The sequence below is a fragment of the Scomber japonicus genome, chromosome 11, assembly GCF_027409825.1.
Source record: "Scomber japonicus isolate fScoJap1 chromosome 11, fScoJap1.pri, whole genome shotgun sequence".
NCBI classification, from domain to species: domain Eukaryota; kingdom Metazoa; phylum Chordata; class Actinopteri; order Scombriformes; family Scombridae; genus Scomber; species Scomber japonicus.
The window spans coordinates 9,784,729-9,801,560 of record NC_070588.1 but is presented as its reverse complement, the minus strand read 5'-3'; the positions used below and the strand labels follow the sequence as shown (position 1 = coordinate 9,801,560).

Sequence of the window (16,832 nt, the reverse complement as noted above, 5' to 3'; positions counted from 1 at the left end):
TGCCTTTCTTCTCCCTCTATTCCCTTTAATAGCAGAGAGAGATGGAGGAAGAAAGGAGAGAGATGGGGAGGGAATGAAGAGAGTAAATGAGGGTGTATCTAGATAGAGAGGCAAAGAGGGCAGGGAGAAATGTGGTATAAATGAAAGAGAGGGAGATGGTGGGAAATATAGAAGGTAAGAGAGGGTGAGGCAGAGAGAGAGAGAGAGAGAGAAGGGGGGAGAGATGAAACTGCTCTTTAATCAGCGAGGGGCTATATGGAGGCGGGCCGAGGTGCCTACTGTAATCCGATACACGCGCACGCGTATGGCGTGCACGCACAGCGAGACAGGGGACTGAGTGAGCAGTCCTGCTCGCTGCCACAAACCCGGCAGATATCGGAAGGGAAGGAGCGCACTGCCGGAGCTACCGGAGGAAAGAGTGAGAGAGAGAGCGCAAGAGAGAGAGAGAGAGAGGGAGAGAGAGAGGGCATAGAAGAGAGTGTTTAAGTGAAGAAACGCACAGTTTGTAGGAGGAGAGCTAAGAGGCTGCACGTTTATTTTCTCCCGATCAGTTTTACGCACGCACGCCGGAGCAGCCTCTTCCAGAAGATCCTATGTTTTATTTTGCGCAGGGAACAGACTGTTACCGGGACAATATTTTAAGAGAAAAATCGATGGGAATATATATCTGTATATGTATATTCTGTTAATTACTTGTTATTTTGCTAAGGGAAGGAGAGACAGGGCAAAAGATTTGGGGATATTTTATCGAAACGAGGAGACCAGTCTCTTGTGACTTTTTTGAGGTTTTGTTAAACTTAATGGTTCCTGGCAGATGTTTCTGGTGGTTTCAATCAGTGATTTTTTATTTGTTTTCTGATTGTGTCTATCATCGGTGTTGACGAGGTCTGTATTCCCACGCGCTTTATGACTGACAGGGGGACAGTGCTGCTCTCTATGCGCACCGAAATGGATTTTGCGGTTTTAAAGGTGTTTTTCGAGTAGAAACTGTGCCCATTTCAGTTCCATTTTCACAGATTGTCGCATTCAGTTTCCCCGAAAGAAGAACAGTGGCACACACGGACATAACTCATAGTGAAACCCGGCGTTTTTAGTGGATTTTGGACACTACTCGTGTTGCGCTTGAAAGAAACTGTGGCAAAGAAGAGGGGAAAGGGGACTTTGGACTGCAGCTTTGTCTTAGATAAACATAATAAAGCAAAGAGGAGGAGAAGAGGCGATTTTTCTCCATACCCGAGGGAAAAAGATGGATTTATTCGTGTGGCTTTGTGGATGTTTACTGGCTTTTCCTTTGCCTTCATCAGTCACAGCAGAGGAAGGAGGTAAGTTTGACACATTTGCTGCCCGCTAAAATCCCAGTATCACACGTAGGTGTTACATTGAATTGAGAAAAGTTTTTTCTCACCCTTATTGAAAGCAGTCTATAAAATGACGTGGGGTATATTATTAAGGAAAATTAGTCATATCAAAAGGCATGGAAATGTTAAACATAACCCTTTATCGAAACCAAAATCATTAACAAGCATTGTGAGGCTGCTGGAGCTTATCCATCCTCGATCTCCTTTCAAATAAATCGTTAATTAATACAGTACTGAGGGACATTGATTGAATCAGTTTCAGCACAAATAGAAGGGAGATACCTGCCACAGGATGTCCTGTCTTCTTTTAACTTTGCACCGTCTACCCATTTCACTCTGAGCGGCGTCTGCCCCAGAAGAGGCCAAGTTAAATGGAAATACTCACCAGGCTTAACCTGTAATGAGTGAAAAGTAACCGTCCGCAAACAAACACAAATCAGTTATGTTTTTCTCTAACAAAAAGCCTAAATTCGTTCCCTGTTAGACATTTGCGTAAAATCAGTGCGTCGGTGCTTTTGTGGCAATTTACAAAATCACCTGTTTTTATACGCGGGCAACTTAAACTCGATGATGTTACAGATAAAGTATATTCGTCACCTCAACCCACTGCTGGTTTCACTCCGTTCTAGAAAGACTGAGGGATGTTGGCTTGGTGTCAATATAGATTTTTTTTTTTCGTCTTGAAGAACATTTTAACCACATGCTGTAGCTTCATCAACGATGGTTCTCTGGAGAGCTATTCAGTAATGAAAAATCACTATGATGTTCCCAATATTCCTATCGGGACTCATTTCTGTGTCAATACGCTGCTCAATATAATTAATTGCAACCTTTACGCACTTGTTTTATCCCATAACATGCCAATATAATATATAGTCTTGCTTGACATACTTTTTTTTTACTTAAAGGATGGCAGCTGCATGCGTTTTTGCGTAGGTCTGCGCTTTCAAATGTTACAGCGGTGTGTGTGGTGAGGTGTCGATGAATCTGACCGGGCTACTGTCTCCGTCTACCGGAGGCCAGTACCGGAGCTGCAGACTCACGGAGGTCCGATTTCATTCAGCTTCCAATGACCGAGGGTGCGGAGATCTGCCACCACCAGCCTGCCGGTCCTTGAGTCCTTGTGCGCGCTGGTGTCTGCAAATGCATGTACACCCATCAACAGTTCACCTCAGAGTGTGTGCGCACAGGCTCCTGAAGTGAGAGTCAGTACAAGCCGTGCGCTTTACACTCTTAAATCGGCCAGAATTAAAGCTTGTGTAGCAGGTCTTTTTGTGCGTATTCAAACAGTCAATTTTTACGCATTGACTGAGTGTGCTTGAATAAAACAAACCTATCTGTGGTGATTTCAGGTCAAGACATTAATACTGAAATGATCTGTTATGTGGCAACGGGTGTGCGTTTATGAGTAATGTGCCAGCCAATGAGATCGGAGAACCGCTATTTGTTGTTTTTTAAACCAAACTTTAAAAAAAAAAAAAAAAATGGCAAAGGAGCAGTTTAAATCATGTTTTATTGTAGTGCACAACTTCCTTTCATGATTTGAGAAGCAAATTCGTTCCAAATAGACTACTTGTCACCACAAACAGGAAGACACTCTGTCATGTCTTTAGTGGTTTCTCATGGCAAGTTACTGTGTGGGGATTTGGCTTGGTGTTTTTTTTTTCTCTTTCTTTTAGTATCACCTCACTGTTCAGTCTTCTTTGAAATACGTCACTTAAAATGGAGCAAAAGAGAGAAAGTAGATGTAGATAAGTTGGCTGAATTGATTAAGGGCTTATTCCGGAGACCAGCCATGGCTTTTACAGATCTCATGACTTGGATTGAGTGGCCTGTCTGCCAAATGTTGTTTTGGAGAAACAGTGTACAGAGAGCACAGTGGAGGCATTCTTTACATCAAATAACACCTCTGATGTGAGAAAATATGCACCATGGAAATGAGTGGTGTATATGGAGCTTTGCATGTTGACTTTATTCTCTCCAGAAAAACAACAGCATGGTTATTTACTTGAAATTAAGTCTTTGCATTCAGTGTGGAAGCATCAAGTTTCCTATGAAACAGCAAAATCTCACAGGGAAGTAGTGCGGTTCATGGTGGAGAGACAAAGCCTTTGACTTGGTCTGGGTTTCTGTTCTGTCTAGTAGTCATCGTTTTTTTTAAGCAGTGACCAAACCTTTCCTCAACATTACCAAGTAGTTCTTTTTTTTTTTGCATGACCACAACCAGCTTCCTAAAAATACAAAACATCTGACCACTTGACCACACTGCAATTTTGAAAGGGAACAACAAACAGCCTATTTTGTTCTGATGATATAAGCACTTGTTGACATTCCTTTATTGTCCTGATAACAGAGCATCTTTTGGCAATACGTCAACTTTAATTTTTTTCTGGGAACTCCCTCAGATTTTCCTGGGAAATCTTTCTGCTGGTACAGTGAGAATGACTGGATCACACACGCTCAAACTGTGTGAGGGGGAAGCTTCCTCAGCAGTAAACTTTTACAGATGCTTCTGCTCTGTCGTCTCCAGAGATATGGGCAAGGAGAGCTTAGCGAGACCAAGAAGTGTATACGCATTATATAGTGAGAAACAGGAGGGAGGGATGGAAGTACAGGGGGAGGATGTAACAGAGACAGAGACAGGCCGAGGGAAGCTGCAAAAAGAAGTGAACGAAGCGGAAGAATGATTTTTAGCCTCGCTGTTTTATCCTGTTTCTTCATTCCGTTTGATCACAGCTGTGCCTGGAAGGGAGATAAACGGACATAATTGGCCACTCAAGACTAGCTGTCTGCCTCTATAGAGTCTCTGATGAAATATGCTTGATGATGAAACTCGCTCACTATGATACAGAGTGTGAAAAGTATGCTAGCAGTGGGGGGAAATGCCCACAGGTATGCACTAACTGTTTCTTTTGGTGGCTCCTATCAATCCAATGTTGTTTTCATGAAGGGGGAAACATTTTTTTTCTCCATCTTTGGGGAAAAAAACAATCCCACCCACATATAGCTAAAAAGAATGAGTCAGGCATAGTTTGGTCCACTAATTCTGCAAAATTATGAGTTTTGGATGTTTTGGTTGTTATGTGGTAGTATGAATCAAAGGGTAGCAGTCTGCTTCAACCCAGTATCATGCCAAAGCGTGTAATAGACCCACCAATCCACCATGTCAGTGTCACCTTTTGCCTCGCCCAGGTGTGAAAAGCGTTTAGTTTACGAAGATGCAGTACCAGCGGGGGGCGACAGTTTTATGGTGTGACAATGCAGTGGTTAATGTCTAGTTGGGTTTAGTCACAAAAACCACATGGTTAACGTAAATGAAACAATTGTGATTTGGGTTAAAATGATCACTTGAAACATGGTGTAGGTTAAAGTTACTACTTCTTAAAAGTTAGTCCACATTCATCAGTTAATCTGCCACCTCCAACTATGGAAATGTGTCACCTTACATAGACATCATTTGAAATGCCCCACCTGACAAGCTCTTTGAAAGTTGCATGCTACCTTCTGAATCATACACTTCTTCTTTTTACCTTCAGTACATACTGCAGCTGGCCTTAAAAATGACATACTGTTGCATGCAGTATACAGTCGACAAAATAGTAGAGCTCTGATGCTCTTGCGACGCCTCCATTGCTGTGCTGAGGATTGTGAGTCAGAATCTTCTAAAAACCATGCTGGCTTGCATTATGCAAAATGTGACCGGATGCAGTATCAACATCTTGGTACTTTTGGCATACTGCATTTGACATACTATGTATCTGTACTTTTCACGCCTAGGTGAGGCGAAACATGACACTAACATGGTATCATCTAGTGGTTCGGCAGGTGTATTACACACTTTGAGTTGATACTAGTCAAACTTTTTTATGCTTTTAGTATTATAAGGTTGGAAAGAAGAAGAAGGTTAGATCATTGTATTGCTGACTCAAAAGATTTTTTGCTCTTTAAATTAATACAGACCTTGTGTGAGTGTGACTTGGCTCCTTAATGCATTTGTTATTTTCCAGCCTCGAGCTTTACTGTAGCCCCATGCCTAATATAACCAGGTCCTGTGTTGCCCCATGGGGCCTGCTTGTAAAACTGAAATGTTACATTGGTCTGGGTCAAAATGCTTTATAAGCTTCAATTGGCCATCAGTAAAACAAACCAACCATGTCATTCATTCAAACAATGGGGTTTTTGCTCTCTACAAAATTAATTGACTCACTGTCACTGACACAGTCGTTCTATGTAATTACTTTTGCTTTAGAGAAGATCAATTATAGCCTGAAATATTACAGATATTATATTCTATAAATATGAGTTAAACTGTGTTTGTTCCTGTCTTCCTGTAATTTTGTGTTTCCGTGAATAATTACTCAGTGCATATGGAGATTGACAGGAATACTTCCAAAAGGCTGGAAATACACCAGCATATTATGGTGAGACAACTAACAGTAAAAGAAAGTGGCTGAATGAATAATGCTTAATATTAGCAACAAAATATATTGCAGCTGGCTAAAAAAAGAAGGGGCAATTAGCTCATCTATCCATGTTTGTCTGTGTAATTCCCATACTTTTCTTGTAATTTTCTATGATTGTTTCCCCCCTAATATTAGTCGTCCTTTATTGCTACTGCACTGTTAGATGTGTAAAATGATTCACTGATTCTGAGAGACGGAAATGATAAAGTAAAGTCTATTTGCTACTATTCGATGCTTTACCAAAATGGCTTGTGAAGTTTCATGTTAGTAAAGCACAATGAAACAATGAAGCAATAAAAAGAGAAATATGAGGAAAGAGTGAGTGGAGATGGAGAGCAAGAGAAAGAAATGGAGAGAGCAAGGTTTCCCGAGAGTCCAGAGAGAGAGAGAGAGAGAGAGAGAGAGAGAGAGAGAGAAAGGCAGAGAGAGGGAGCGAGCATGAGAGGGCATTAGTGGAATAAGAGGAAAGCAGCAGAGTGTGAAGCAGTAGTTGAGTGGAGCCACCTGCAGTAAACCAACCCAGATTTATTCCTCTCCTCTCTCTGAAGCATAGGGGGTAAAGGATATTATTCATATATATTATGATTATAACATAGACAAAAGACTTAGTTTTTTTTGTATTTGTTTAGAATTAATTAACATGTAGAGTATTTCAAATCATTTTTCAGTATCCACTGGTTATATAAAGTAGTTTCCACTCATTCTAACATGGCTGAAGGTCTTTGTATTGAAATTACTGGACAAATGTAAAGCTTTTTTTCACAAAGTGCCATCAAGAGTAGTAGCCAACTCAAAAGAGAACATTTCAATCAGTGCCTTTGTTAGATTTAAATGATTGCATGTGACAACCTGACACTAATCTGTAGCAGGTGTCACTTTGGTGGAGACTCTCTTCAAAATTGATTTGATTTTCAGGTAGCAGGTGTTTTCCACCAGGTTTTTGGGATTAAGGAATGTCCTTATTCTTCAAGTGATCCGACTGTTGTTTTTTTTCTTCCCTTTTTTTCTTTTTGAGGCATATCTAAGAAGCAAAAAAATCCCAATAAATGACATATGGATTGGCCATACAATGAAAATTTGGGCATAAGTCTTGGAGTAACTATCATTCAATTAGTCATTGGGGTGCCAGTGGTTTAACAACAGAGGTCCTGGTCCACTGACATCAACAACCTAGTTTTCAGTGAACAAATAAGCATTAAGCTAATTAACATTCGGCACATTATTTTCTCTGTTTCTCTCTCTCTCGTTCGTTGGTAAAAGGGAAAGGACAATTACTGGGTCCAGCAGGATGTTCTAATTACAGTTATCATGTCATTAGTAAACTGTTAGTATTCTAGTGTCTTCATTGGCCATTGGTAATGACTGGAGTAATTAGAGAGGATGGGGAGATCAGTGCGTCTGTGTGTGCGTGTGTGTTCTTGTTTTTGTATACTTGTGAAGAACAAATGTCCTCAGAGGGATACGGAGATCATGGAAATGCTTCAAATGAGGACATTTGCCTGTCCTCGCTTCTTTTAGTGAAGCATTCACACACACACTGAAAAATGTGTGTGTGTTTGTGTACAAGCTAAGCCTTCTGTGTCCTTAGTAGTCCCTCCAGAGCAGCGCCGTGCAAGGCCAGAGGTTGTTTTCCTTTTCTCTCTGTCCCTTCACGCTGAATCATCTTGTTGTTTTCCTCTTTTCATGGCACTTCACCTCTCCTTTAATTGCGCACCCTGTCTCTTTCTCCACACCTCCCTCTGTCAGTGTTTTCCCTCGCTCCGATTAAGAAACCTCCCTCACCTTCTTTTCGGCCCTCTTCGCTACGGTGGGAAATCTCTTTACTGTTTCATGCACTCACTGTCTTTTCTCTTTAACTCTGTCAATCTGTGTTTTCTCATCTTTGTTCTCTCTGCCTGGAAAATAATGAACTTTTACGGTTGGAAATCCATTGATATGGCTTGTTAGAAGACTCCATTCATACACATCTTGACACATAAGTTGATAAATAGCATCAAGTTGACAGCTTTTACTCCTTTTTTTACCATTACTTAAAGTAATACATCAGGTTTAGGGTCCATTGATCAACAAAAAAATCATTTAAATAATCAACGTTTTAGTAATTTTGGATGATTGCATCATAAATCATCTAGAAGGGACCAATAACAAGTCTATGCAGATTTCTTTTGGGTGTAGTTGTTAAACAGTATGTCTCATTATTTTCACATTGAGTATATCTTTTTAATATTTGTGAATAACTGTGTTGTCATAACTTATTATGGCCCAAATTACTTTTTGGGAGGATTTCAGCATCTTACCAGTTAGTTATTAAACTTTTACTTGGCTGAGCACAGTGTGCAGTAACAGTAAGTCCTGGCTTTGTCACCTGTATGACTTTATGCAGGTCTGAATGTAGTTCTTGACCTTATGTTCAATTATATTAAATGTAAACACAGTAATGCACCGTGCCAACAGAATGTCAGCTAAAGTTAAAGGAGCCAGATAGTATCAGCGTACAGGTCTTAATATCCAGACACTGATGTGATGGGCCTTTTAGAGGGTCCTATGATTTTAGCTGTCTCTGCACATAAATGCTGCATAATGTACTAACATTTCTATTTATTCTGGTTACCACAAACCATAGGACACACAGCAACTTGTGGACCCTGGCTGTTAGAAGTACACTTTTTTCTGGGCTTCATTGGAGCATAATTTGTCCCAAACAAATTCATTTAACCTAAAACTCTTTACCTCCAGTCATCCTTGAACATTATATATACCTCACTCCCTTACACTGTGTTTTTTCCGCTTGTATTCCTCTTCCTCATACTGTTCTCCTTCAATCTGTCTTTTAGTTAGTCATTGTTACTCTGTCTTGCTTTTGTTCTTAAATCTTTCTTTCTGTCTTCCTTTGTCCACAGTCCTTTCTCTCTCTCTCTCTCTCTCTCTCTCTCTCTCTCTCTCTCTCTCTCTCTCTCTCTCTCTCTCTCTCTCTCTCTCTCTCTCTCTCTCCTCTCTCTTCTCTCTGAAGCCCCGTAGATCAGGTAGTGTCTTTGCTCTTGAGTTGAGAAGCCTGTTCTTATGTCAGTTTTTTTTCCTGTATCTCGCACTCATCCTTCTTTGTTCATAACTCCTTGTCTCTCTTCTCTCCATTTTCCCATCACTCTGTTTTCATCTCAGATACTTTGTAGTCCTCCGCTATCTTCCCCCTGCTCTCTCGCTTTCCTACGTGCACACACACTCACACGCACACACACTCTCTTCTCTCTGTAGTTTTCCACTGTGGCTTAATGCAGGGCACCTGGAGAAAAGCACAACCCCACCTGTTTGTGTGTGTGTGTGTGTGTGTGTGTGTGTGTGCGTGCTCTTCTCTGTGTAAGTTGTATTTTTTGTCCAGTGAGCTTTTCTGAGCTGCTGACTTTCTCCTTTCAGATGATGAGAGACAGATGTTCTGGCATTGCTCTCTCTCTCTTTCTTTCGTACTGCTCTACCTCCTTCTCCCTTTCTTTCTCTCTCCTCTCTCTTTCTATCCATTCCTGAGGTTTCCCAGGTTCCAATGACTAAAAGCTCCTTGGGTTGGATCCAAAGAAGACATTTCAGCCTGTTATTTTCAGTGTTTCTCATATTCCCAGAGTCACACAAAAGCTTTTTACAACAAACGTATTTGTATTTCTTCCGTTTAAGGTAACAATGCCTGAAGCATTTTTGTGAGAGCTTTGTGAGGCTGGAACTGAGCCAGTCTACTGAAAATGCAGTGTAAATAGTACAAAAAAAAAAAAAAGATGCATACAAATCAATGGGAAAATTTGTATCTTTTCCCCTCAGGCTTTGATGTGGATTTTATCGACTGTTAAATTCAGGGACCTGTTTCCAACAAGGTCACAGTAATGAGAATACTAGACTCAATGCACTGTTTTGAATATTTGGACCAGTGATGGTGGATAATAAGTTGATCTGCCAAATAAAAAGCCTTGCTTTTAATAAGCCCTCTGGATAGCAGGGTCAAATACACACATACACACACACACACACACACACACACACACACACACGCACGCACACACACAAATACTTGTGACAGGCTGAAAAGTGTCTCTTTAGTGTCAAATCTGACTCCATACTCAGAGGGAAAATGAATCTGTAAGAGAGCTTGGAAACAAGGTCACAAAATTTGCATTTGGGGCCAACAAACACAGATCTAGTTGAATTGTGCAAAAAAAGCTCCATGTGGAAGTGTGTGTGTGTGTGTGTTTGTGCATGTTTGGGAGTTAGACGTTAGTTTGTGTGCATGTCCCTGTGTAAGTTTTTATTATATTTCTGTATGTGTGTGTGTGTGTGTGTGTGTGTGTGTGTGTGTGTGTGTGTTGACTTATGCGCATGTGGGGAAAAGTTGCTGAATAGGTGTTATCAGGATGCAATACTAAACGTGGCAGAGAACCATAAATAATGCAGTGACCTGTCTTATATTCCTGCTTGACTGCTTAGCACCATTTACTGCTGCTTATCCTCTGTGTGTGTGTGTGTGTGTGTGTGTGTGTGTGTGTGTGTGTGTGTGTGTGTGTGTGTGTGTGTGTGTGTGTGTGTGTGCATGTGTGGTCTGCATTCAGTGATGTTTAAGCCAGAAGGGGGATAAGCAATGTTCAGTGGTTTGTGTTTGTGCATTTGTTGTGAATATGCGGTCTAAATACAGTCTCTCCCTGAAGATCACACATGCTGATGTGGTTGAGAGAAAAGCTGTCTTGTGTGAAGTCTGGGGTCAAGAGGAGGAGAGTGGTTGTGTTTTCTGTGAGGGACAGACAAATTGAGAGAAAGCTGTTGATGTTTTTTGATGTGGCACTTCTGTTTTAGCTTATGCTGTTGTCTTATAAAAGTAACAGCAGAACCACAGAAGAGGAAGAGCCCAGTATGATGCTTCATAATGTGTTATGATGCTGCAAAGGGCAGTTCTGGTTCACTACAACTTGAATCTCATTTTGTGAGTAAATCTGTAGTCAAAGAAGGTTTGCTGAGACCTGGGAACACAGTGACATTGCTGGAAAGAAGTCCAAAGGGGCAAATTATCATTAAAGAGTCAAAGAACCTGTAACACTCTTTCTTTTCTCTCTTTCTTCCTCAGTCTTCTCATTTTTCCCTTAGGACCCTTCAGTTCCTTTTCTCCCACTAGCTCGTACCTGTTTGATAATTCTTGACATGAACTCAGTCTTTTTCCTAACTCAGCATCTCCTCTGTTCTGAGACGCATGCACACACACACACACACACACACACACACACACACACACACACACACACACACACACACACACACACACACACACACACACACACACACACACACACACATATTGCAGGTCAGAATGCTGTAGTGCAGAATATAAATTAGCATCTCTGTACATTTACTGTTGGAGGATGTATAACTTCCTAAGTTTGGGGTTAGTTGTCCTTCCCAAAACAAAAATGTTTCCCTCACCTGTGTATTTGTATATTACTGCAAGGACTCACACACATTATATGGACTGGTGAGCTGTGTGTGTGTGTGTGTGTATATCTAGCACACAGAATAAACAAACAAGATTAAAATGCACATAAAATATGTTCAGTAGCACCACATGTAGCAGGATAAGATGTCATCCGTGCACTCCTAGTCTCAAACTGTGTCCCGCCCTGTTTGGATCTGACGATCGTTGAATGACTTTGTGTGTGTCCGGAGATCGATAGACCCTTGAAGTAGAGCAGACACAATACTTGGGTTGCACACTGCGTCTGCCTCTCTATCACAACAGCCTTATTCATCAGACACTTGGAGGTGCTGTCTTTATCGGCTGCACGCCAGAGGTGAGGAGAGAAGAAGGAGAGGAGGGGAGTTGTTAGAGTGGAATAAATATATAACAAATGGATAAACAGGCACAGATGTTACCTACAGAAAGTCACATTACATGAAGAGCAAATATGAGAATAATATACAAAGTATTTCTCTGACACAGTCCCAAAAAATGCCCAGGTGTTCATGTTATTGTGCTCATTCCTTTCCTTGGTACTCATTGGTTGGGTGAAGAAGTGGCTGCAAGTCAGTTGAAAGTTGAAGAAAATAAAGAGTAGTGTAGTCAACTTTGAAATAAGAGGAAGCTTTTACAAGACTAATCCATAAGACCTAGACTAAGAGCTATGCATTATGAATCCCAAGCAATCATTCACCGATGAGTCAGATTTCTCTAACAATTTGGATTTTCTCTTCTTCTTGCATCGCCTATGCTTATCCCAGGTATTTCGTTAGATACAGTTAGCCAAGTGGTGTGCTAAAAGTGGTGTTTGGCTGATGCTGCTGTGAGATTCCTGACTGGTTAAACACTAATCCAGGTGGTGCTGAGATGAATACGCCTGGCTGGGTTACATAGGCCTTGTAACTCTACTCCTGTATTACTGTATGTCACCAGGGAGATTGGAAACAGATAGGAGGAGATAGACAAGATTAGTTGGCTCGCAACGTGGGGGAGGAGGGAGAGACAGACAGAGACAGAGAGATAGAGGGAGGCACAGAGAGGTGATCACTAATTGTTTGCAGACAGTAGTGTGAGGTAGACACCAGATATAGATGCCAAAGCGTCAATCACTTAGTGTGCTGCGTGCTGAGATGTGACTTCTACTTTCATACATCAGCTCACATGCATGCATATTTTCAGCCATGAAGAAAATGGTGACATTTTAGATGCTGCTTGTTTCTTTTGCCTTCTGTTTAGCTTCATGTGAATTTATGTTGACGACGGTGTCTGATAAAGTGTTTATGCCGTGCGTGCATGTGTTAATGTTTGCATGTGTGCCTCCTCTCAGAGTAGGTTTACAGTAGCCGGTCTATTAATAGTGTTAAAATATGTTGTATTCTGCTGAGTAGTTTGACTTGGCTATGTCACCCCACTCAGCACAGTGGCAATAACTAAAACGTTATAGCAGAGCGGGCTTGATTGGTGGCCCAGTCCAAGAAGTTACACAACTTGAACACACAGATTTGCACTGTTTTTTCATTTTTTTTTTGAGTTTGCACGTTCCTTGAGGATCATTTAGCCACTATTGAAGCAATAATTCAGCCTGTCAGGAGGTTGATTCTGGGTTTGTTTTCCTTTTTTCTGTGGTAAACAGGAAATTGTTTAAGGGGCTGCTCACTGTCCAAATATGTCCATCATGTTGCCCAAAATATGTGCTCAAAATTAATTTGCTTTGGTCCACTTAATTCATTTGTGTCCTAAACGAATAGCTCTTTGTTTGTTTTGCAATCAGTAAAGTTTTCAATTTTCTCTTGCAACACAAAAACACACAAAATACAAACAAGATAAATGCTAAAATAAGCAATAAGTCATGTTGAAAGTTTAATTACTGGATATTAGATTGGTGGAGTGTTATTTAGAGTTAAAGGTGGTGCACAAAGAAAATAACAACCATGGTTCTTGAGTCTCTTCTAGCAGACTGTGGCTTGGAAGGGCTTGGACTTTACAAAGATTGCACTCATAGTATATCCACGTGGATGACTTGAACTTTTTCGGATGTTAAACAATGATGAAGTTCAGCTCACAGATAGCCTGGACAGTCCATCAAACAGGGCAGACAGTATGGTGCACAATAGATACCATAGATCTAACACAGCAGGGTTGTGTAACAGACGTGTTATGCCGTTGGGTGTCACAGACATATATGAGTTACTCGTCTATGTCAGAGTACATCTGCGGCCGTGAATGAGTGGTATTGTTTATAACACAAAACAGACGTATGACTGCTGACAAGTGGATCCGCTCTGTGACAGTAACTGTGGCATCTGCAGCACTTATTCACCGCACATGTGTGTGTGTGTGTGCGTGTGCTAGTCGTCCCGGGTCAGAATGGAGTCTTTGTACATCATGATGCTGCGTTGACCTTTGACATCACATCCACAGACACATGTACACACACTTCTTTGTTGTGGCATATCCTGTCTCTGCAAACACAACTCTTATCTTCATTTTTGCATTGTTTTTTATATTGTGAAATCTTAATAAACAAATATGCGTTAAATTAATATGTATTGGTGTGTTGACATCCTCCTTGTCAGTCACGATAAGCAAACATTGACCCTGATGGTATTTTTGACTTGCATAGTGCTGCTGTGTGGGACGTACTAAAGGCTTATCTGATCAACTGTCATTTTCTTTTTTCCAGCAAAAAATATTCTTTGTCTTTCAGTAGTAATTTGTTTTCTCACCTTTTTTGATAGTTCACTCAACTCCTGCCTTCTTATCTCTCCCCTTTTTTTGTCTGAGTTGATTTTTAATCACATTTTGTAACACTTATCAGCGACCTCATTCCAATGCACCTATGTATTATCCCATGAAAAACATTTCCATAGCTCATCACACAAGTTTATAAAGTGCATAAAGGCCATGAAACGCATTATGTTACATCATCCCCTTGACTTTCCTCTAACTTTATTTCATCACTAATATTACTTCTGCCTTTGTCTTTCCCCATCCAGCATCTGAACCATGTGGTGGCTTTTTAGACGCCAGCGATGCCGGCTACATCACCACCCCCGGCTACCCCCTTGAGTACCCACCTCATCAGAACTGCCGCTGGGTCATCACAGCCCCCGAACCTTCGCAACGCATCGTCCTCAACTTCAATCCGCACTTTGAGATAGAGAAACTGGACTGCAGGTAAGGATGAATAAGTGGATTTTAAATTCATATCTGGTAAACAAAAGGGTTTGGAGAAAGAGAGGGGATTTAGACGTTAAGATTTAAAGTTGCTAGAGAGGCTTACAACTAAGGGAAAACTTTCTTGTAGTAATGTCTGTCTCCAGCAGTCTCTCTCTCTGTGTAAGAGTCTTCCCACTCTCCTCCTGTTTCTCTGGCTTTAGCTAGCCCATAATAATCACTTTGGGACCTCCCTTGGTCCCTCGTCTCTAATTATAAAAGTCTAATTACGACACATTTACTGTTCCAGGATGGTTTTCACACTTCAAAATAATACAGAATACAGAACACAGATTAGAGGATTTGTTGTCCCATCAACGTTTTTGGCTGTTTGCATTTGTTGCATGGTGAGACTGTAAGAAAAACGCAGGCGGTTCGGCAGCATGAAATTAAAATACAGGACAGAGAGATAAAGGCAGACAGACAGAAATACAGACAGACAGGCATGCTGAAAAATAATGGGAAAATGCTGGCAGACGGATATGAGACTGATTAAGAAGCAAACAAGACATATAAGCTTACTGTACAGAAGGAATGACAAATACATTTGACAACAATTACATTGATATGTACAGCACCTCTTTAAAGCAAGGTAAAGGAATATGAAGGAAAACTGCACACTACAATTAAAGATAAAATGACAACAGCTGGGATGAGAATGTCCATGGTGCAAAAAAACAGAATAATGTATTTTTTCAAGTAATTTAAGTGCAACATTATGGGCCAGCATCAGTAATGGTTTCTGGGCCACTCCAAGCACTGTAAAACAAAAGAAAGCAATGAAAAACCTCTTCCAAAAAACACATCACGCAGTAGGAGCTGCAGCTGGGACAGCTGCAGTTTTACAAAAAGTAACAACTGGATTACAGTAAGGCCAATAATGTTAAAGTAAATAGAAATAGGAAAGATTATGAGACAAGAGAGCTATTTATTAGTCACCTGAACTGACACATATAGACATATAAAAATATGAGTGCTGTTTTTCTATAACAATAAATTCATGGGCTTTAAATGAACCTCCTGGCCTTCCCTCACCTCTGTTGGACTGCAGGAGAGCAGAGACCACTAGCTCTCAGGAGTCTTATGGGTTTTATGTGTGTAAGAGGCTGAAAATACAAACCCACTGACACATTCAAGAGGGTAGACAAATTCAGCAACACACACACTTACACTTTTCCCCCCTTCTTCCGTTATGTCTCTGTTCCGGTTCTTTCCCATTGAGTTATTAACATTTCAGCCATATCAATTATAGATAGGAAAATTTCCCCACTCAGATGTACCAAAATCATTCAGACATTTCTTTGTTGGAATTGAAGCATCAATATTTCACCGGCTTGCTGTTTGTTGAAAGGCTGAAAGGTTGAAAAGGCCTGCTGTGCTTTGCTATTTTGCTCTACTTTCACGCTGTACTGTGAAAATGAAAAACACACTTCTCTGTCTGTCTCCCTGTCCTCGTCATTTTTCAGTTTTACTTTACAGTTCTTATCCTTGGATCACTTTGATGCATTACATGCTCTCTTCCTTTCTGTCTACTTCTCTTTCCCCCCTTGGTTCTTCCTCCCATTCTTTCTCTTTGGATTTTTTACATACACTCTGGCTGAACTGTAAAAACAGCAGACTGATTTATTTATTATGGTGCATACAGCATGTGCCTATGTGTGGTTGACTTATATTCTAAGTGTTCTGTGTCTCAGCATTTTGTAAGTTTTCCTTCCAGGTGCTTCCAGTAATGACAAATTATAGTAATTGTCCAAACCATGCCAGTAAGAGTGAGATATTTGCAGTGTTGGTGGTAACATCTCAAGCCTAATAGGCTGTTATTTACAAGTGTCCTACAGCGCAGAGCTATTTAAATCTACAGGCGCCCAACGCCCGTCGTGTGTGTGCCTGCGTATGTGTGTGTATGCAGGGGCAGGCTGTAATTGATCTGTTAGGTTCAGAGGGCAAAGAGGCCAAGGAGAAGGGGGCAGAGGATGTGTGCGTGTGTCTGTGGGGGGCAGACATACGTAGTCACCCAGTGATTGTCAGCAACAACACACACATACCAGCGTCTGCCACTGTGTCTGTCAAATGTTGTCTTTTCTCTGAAGCACAACCTGTCCCTCCCTCTTTCTGCCTCTAAAAGTCATTTTTAGCATTTGTCTCGCCTCATCAGATTCGTTTAATATTGCCATATATGTTCCTCTTCTTAAACTTGTTGATAACAACACTGGGAAACAGTAAACTGCTGCTAATCTTCAGTTTATGGAAATGATACACACACATTGGGACAAGGGGGTTTCTGTGTTTCTGGACAAAGACCACATTGTGAGTAAG

General features: G+C 40.9%; 1 protein-coding gene across 1 annotated transcript in view; it reads left to right on the top strand.

The window, feature by feature from the left end:
* The first annotated feature begins 1,059 nt into the window (after nucleotides 1-1,059).
* Nucleotides 1,060-16,832, top strand: part of LOC128367960 (neuropilin-2-like) — a 95,947-nt gene continuing 80,174 nt past the window's right edge. The window contains exons 1-2 of the mRNA XM_053328670.1: nucleotides 1,060-1,322; nucleotides 14,297-14,477. Of these exons, the coding sequence (XP_053184645.1) occupies nucleotides 1,247-1,322; nucleotides 14,297-14,477 (257 nt within the window). The 5' untranslated portion in view covers nucleotides 1,060-1,246. The remainder of the gene's footprint in view (nucleotides 1,323-14,296; nucleotides 14,478-16,832) is intronic.